Source organism: Cebus imitator, unplaced genomic scaffold (genome assembly GCF_001604975.1).
Source record: "Cebus imitator isolate Cc_AM_T3 unplaced genomic scaffold, Cebus_imitator-1.0 Scaffold285, whole genome shotgun sequence".
Classification (NCBI taxonomy): Eukaryota; Metazoa; Chordata; class Mammalia; order Primates; family Cebidae; genus Cebus; species Cebus imitator.
The window spans coordinates 1,984,925-1,989,783 of record NW_016107600.1 but is presented as its reverse complement, the minus strand read 5'-3'; the positions used below and the strand labels follow the sequence as shown (position 1 = coordinate 1,989,783).

The 4,859-nt window shown below is 48.6% G+C and overlaps 1 protein-coding gene across 1 annotated transcript; it reads left to right on the top strand.

Annotated features, from left to right (window-relative positions):
- The first annotated feature begins 1,554 nt into the window (after nucleotides 1-1,554).
- On the top strand, nucleotides 1,555-4,065 carry GPR84 (G protein-coupled receptor 84). Its single transcript, XM_017501882.2, has 2 exons — nucleotides 1,555-1,666; nucleotides 2,655-4,065. Exon 2 carries the CDS (start codon nucleotides 2,663-2,665, stop codon nucleotides 3,851-3,853), a length of 1,191 nt encoding a protein of 396 aa, XP_017357371.1. The 5' UTR covers nucleotides 1,555-1,666; nucleotides 2,655-2,662; the 3' UTR covers nucleotides 3,854-4,065.
- Nucleotides 4,066-4,859: the final 794 nt, after the last annotated feature.

Here is a 4,859-nt window from a genome sequence, read left to right as displayed (position 1 = left end):
TTTTTGAGATGGAGTGTCTCTCTGTAGCCCAGGCTGGAGTGCAGTGGCGCCATCTTGACTCACTACAACCTCCACCTCCCGGGTTCAAGTGCTTCTCCTGCCTCAACCTCCCGAGTAGCTGGGACTACAGGTGCATGTCACCACGCCCAGCTAATTTTTTGTATTTTTAGTAGAGATGGGGTTTCACCGTGTTAGCCAGGATGGTCTTGATCTCCTGACCTCATGATCCGCCCACCTGGGCCTCCTAAAGTGCTGGGATTGCAGGCATGAGCCACTGTGCCTGGCCTCTATATAATATTCTAAAGCAAGACTCAGCAAACTTTTTCTCAAATGGCCTGATTACAAATATTTTAAACTGTGTTGATCAAGAGAAAAAACTGAGGATATTACATAGGTACTTACACAAATATTTAAAATATAACCATTTGATTTTATTTACTTATTTATTTATGTTTTGAGACAGAGTGTTGCTCTGTTGTCCAGGCTGAAATTCCATGGCTCAGTCTGATGTCAGCTCACTGCAACCTCCACCTTCCGGATTCCAGAAATTCTCTTGCCTCAGCCTCCCTAGTAGCTAGGGTTACAGGCCTGCTCACGAGGCCTGGCTAATTTTTGTATTTATAGTAGAGACAGGGTTTCATCATGTTGGCCAGGCTGGTCACAAACTCTCGACCTCAAGTGATCTGCCTTCCTTGGCCTCCCAACGTCTTGGGATTATGGGCATGAGCCACAGCACCCGATCTAAAATATAACCATTTTTAAATTAAAAAAAACATTATTGGGTCACAGGCTATACGAAAACAGATAGCAGGCTGGATTTGGCCCATAAGGCGAAGTTTATTCACCCTTGCTCTGGGGAACTGATTAAGCGCTTGCATATTTTTGTATCTATCTCCCCTAGTAGACCATGCACAAGGCCGTGTATCAGACGTTCCGGTATCCCCAGTGTCTAGCTCAGAGTCTGATGTATAGTAGGCACTCAATACAAAGTTGTTGAGTGAATGGATAAATGAATGATTGAACAGGACCCTGATCTCTTGAGGGGAATGAAACCAGAATCCTGAATGCCTCATTTTCCACTTTTCTTCATCTAACTCTGTTTCTCAGATGTGCTACGGTGTCACATGGGTCCCTCTGACCTGAACCATGTCCAAGCCCTGCAGAGAAGAAAGGTCATGCTCCTCTGAAACAAACTCAGGACTTCTGGGGATACCTAAAGCTGCTTCTGGAACTTGGTCTTATCTTTTGGCCCTTTAAGGAATGGCCCAAATGTTCTGATGCTCTGACTCCATGCCTTAGCAATTCCCAGCAATGATCTCTTTCTTACAGGTGAGATCTGCCATGCAAAAGAGGGGAAGAAAACAGAGCTCGGGTTTCAGGAAGGAGAAAGGAAAGAGTGAAATGACTCTGAGGTAAGTAACAGGAGAATTTCAAAAGAGAAGTCTAGAGTTCACTAGCCAAAGCAAAATGAGTAGGACCGGAGGTAGTGAAGGAAGTGGCTGGGATTGAGTAACTGGGGAGTTTCTTATTCTTTGAGCAGATATAATAGGACACATAAGAGCAGGATATCTCTTGTTTGAAGCCTGACTGTCCACCAGAAAGGACTGCTCTTTGGGTGAGTTGAACTTCTTCCATCGGAGAAAGAATTGAAAGCTGAGAAACTCAGGTAAATACTTTGTGGTGAGTATACTTTTACCTTCTTGGTCTCCTCATCTGCCAGGCGGTAACAAAGAAAAAGACTAAAGCCTATATGTGTGTATAGTGGAGAGGAGCAGAGGGAACTGAATGCAGAGAGGATCCTGAATACAGGATGCTGAATAGAGAGAGGGGACTTCTGGGGGTCTTTGGGGATGGAGAAGGAATTAGTAAAGTTGGAGGACACTGGGTTTACTGAGAGCAACAGGATAGATATTGAAGAGGACTGAGGTTTGAAGCAGAATAAGACTAAGATATTTAGGCAAGAGATATTTATATAAAAACTTGGGGAAATTTTTGAGAATGGTAAGGACTAAGAGCCCAAGGAGAGAGTTAGGGATCTTGAGATGAAGAGGCCTGGGAATGGCTCAGAAGGATAGTGAATTACGGTGAGGTCCAGGAGCAGTTCAGATGCCCAGGGTCCCAGAGCTGTTCAAGAGATCCGAGTTGAGGCCGGGCACAGTGGCTCATGCCTGTAATCCCAGCACTTTGGGAGGCCGAGGCTGGGGGATCACAAGGTCAAGAGATCAAGACCATCCTGGCCAACATAGTGAAACCCCATCTCTACTAAAAATACAAAAACTTAGGGCCGGGCGCAGTGGCTCTTGCCTGTAATCCTAGCACTTTGGGAGGCCAAGGTGGGTGGATCACCTGAGGTCAGGAGTTCAAGACCAGCCTGGCCATCACGGTGAAACTCCATCTTTTAAAAAAAAGATTAAAAAAAATTTAAAAATACAAAAATACAAAAACTTAGCTGGGTGTGGTGGCAATGTAATCCCAGATACTCGGGAGGCTGAGGCAGGAAAATCGCCTGATCCCAGGAGGTAGAGGTTGCAGTGAACCGAGATCATGCCACTGCACTCCAGAGCAAGACTCTGTCTCAAAAAAAAAAAAAAGAGATCCAAGTTGAATGCTAGGTTCTGATTCCTTCTTCCTCTTCCACCTTCTGCCTCTTTTAGCCTGTATCATGTGGAACACCTCTGATGCCAACTTCTCCTGCTACCATGAGTCTGTGCTGGGCTATCGTTATGTTGCAGTTAGCTGGGGGGTGGTGGTGGCTGTGACAGGCACCGTGGGCAATGTGCTCACCTTACTGGCCTTGGCTATCCAGCCCAAGCTCCGTACCCGATTCAACCTGCTCATAGCCAACCTCACACTGGCCGATCTCCTCTACTGCATGCTCCTTCAGCCCTTCTCTGTGGACACCTACCTCCACCTGCACTGGCGCACCGGTGCCACCTTCTGCAGGGTATTTGGACTCCTCCTTTTTGCCTCCAATTCTGTCTCCATCCTGACCCTCTGCCTCATCGCACTGGGACGCTACCTCCTCATTGCCCACCCTAAGCTTTTTCCCCAAGTGTTCAGTGCCAAGGGGATAGTGCTGGCACTGGTGGGCACCTGGGTTATAGGAGTGGCCAGCTTTGCCCCACTCTGGCCTGTTTATATCCTGGTACCTGTAGTCTGCACCTGCAGCTTTGACCGTATCCGAGGCCGGCCCTACACCACCATCCTCATGGGCATCTATTTTGTGCTTGGGCTCAGCAGTGTCGGCATCTTCTATTGCCTCATCCACCGCCAGGTGAAACGAGCAGCACAGGCACTGGTCCAATACAAGCTGCGACAGGCAAGCATCCGCTCCAACCACGTGGCCGGGACTGATGAGGCCACTCCTGGTCGTTTCCAGGAGCTGGACAGCAGGTTAGCATCAGGAGGACCCAGTGAGCAGATTTCGTCTGAGCCAGTCAGTGCTGCCACCACTCAGACCCTGGAAGGAGACTCATCAGAAGTGGGAGACCAGATCAACAGCAGGATAGCTAAGCCAATGGCAGAGAAAAGCCCTCCAGAAGCATCTGTCAAAGCCCAGCCAACTAAAGGAGCCCGAAGAACTCCGGATTCTTCATCGGAATTTGGGAAGGTGACTCGAATGTGTTTTGCTGTGTTCCTCTGCTTTGCCCTGAGCTACATCCCCTTCTTGCTGCTCAACATTCTGGATGCCAGAGTCCAGGCTCCCCGGGTGGTCCACATGCTTGCTGCCAACCTCACCTGGCTCAACGGTTGCATCAACCCTGTGCTCTATGCAGCCATGAACCGCCAATTCCGCCAAGCATATGGCTCCCTTTTAAGACGAGGCCCCAGGAGTTTCCGTAGGCTCCATTAGAACTGTGACCCCAGTCACCAGAATTCTGGACTGTCTCCTCCAGAAGCAAAGTGGCCAGCTGACAGGAGAACAGGTGAAATAACACCTGTGGGCATTTTCACAACAACCTCTCCCCAGCCTCCCAAATCGAATTTCTCCATCACTTGATCAATGTTTCAGCCCTAGACTTCTCAAGGAGTATTATTAATTATTAATAAATAAATTCTGTGCTTGTAATGCTCAGGTGTGGTCTCTGGGGAAGGAAGACACAGGTCACAGTTAGGCTAAGGGCCCAGGCTAAGAGGAGACCGTCCTATCCCATCCCTCCTGCATGACCAAATCCTGTCACCATGTGCATGCTCACACATATCCCTAAAGCACTTGTGGCCACCAGGAGCTGGAACCTAATAGCTAAGGAATCAGGGGTACCTAGGTCAAAGCAGGAGCAGGAAGCAGCTGGCCTGGGACATAGCCTTTAGAAGGGGGGTTTCTAGGTAATAAAACATGGAAGGCGATTTAAAAGGATTAGCCTGCCTTTTCGTTTAACTTCCCAGAAATGGCCTCTGCCCCTAACCACTGCTGCCCGAAACCACCATCCCTCCAAACAAGTTTATTCAGCTCAAAAAAGTTTTATAATCCAGCTTTGATATCTATTCCAATGGGTCCAACCCCCCAGCCCTCGCTCTGTGCAAAGGTAATGGTCATGGAGGAAGACTCCTTGCTCTGTAGAAATGGAACTGAACTGGCCGGGCATGGGTGGCTCATGCCTGTAATCCCAGCACTTTGGGAGGCCAAAGCAGGTGGATTACCTGAGGTCAGGAGTTTGAAACCAGCTGGGCCAACATGGTGAAACCCTGTCTCTACTAAAAATAAAAAAAAGAGATAGCTGGACATGGTGGCAGGCACCTGTAATCCCAGCTACTTGGGAGGCTGAGACTGGAGAATCGCTTGAACCTGGGAGGTGGAGGTTGCAGTGAGCTAAGATTGGCCACTGCACTTCAGCCTGGGGAACAAAGAGCAAAACTCC

Bases quoted from the DNA above. Each gene is read 5' to 3' on its own strand.
- GPR84 (XM_017501882.2), top strand. From the start codon at position 2,663: ATGTGGAACACCTCTGATGCCAACTTCTCCTGCTACCATGAGTCTGTG.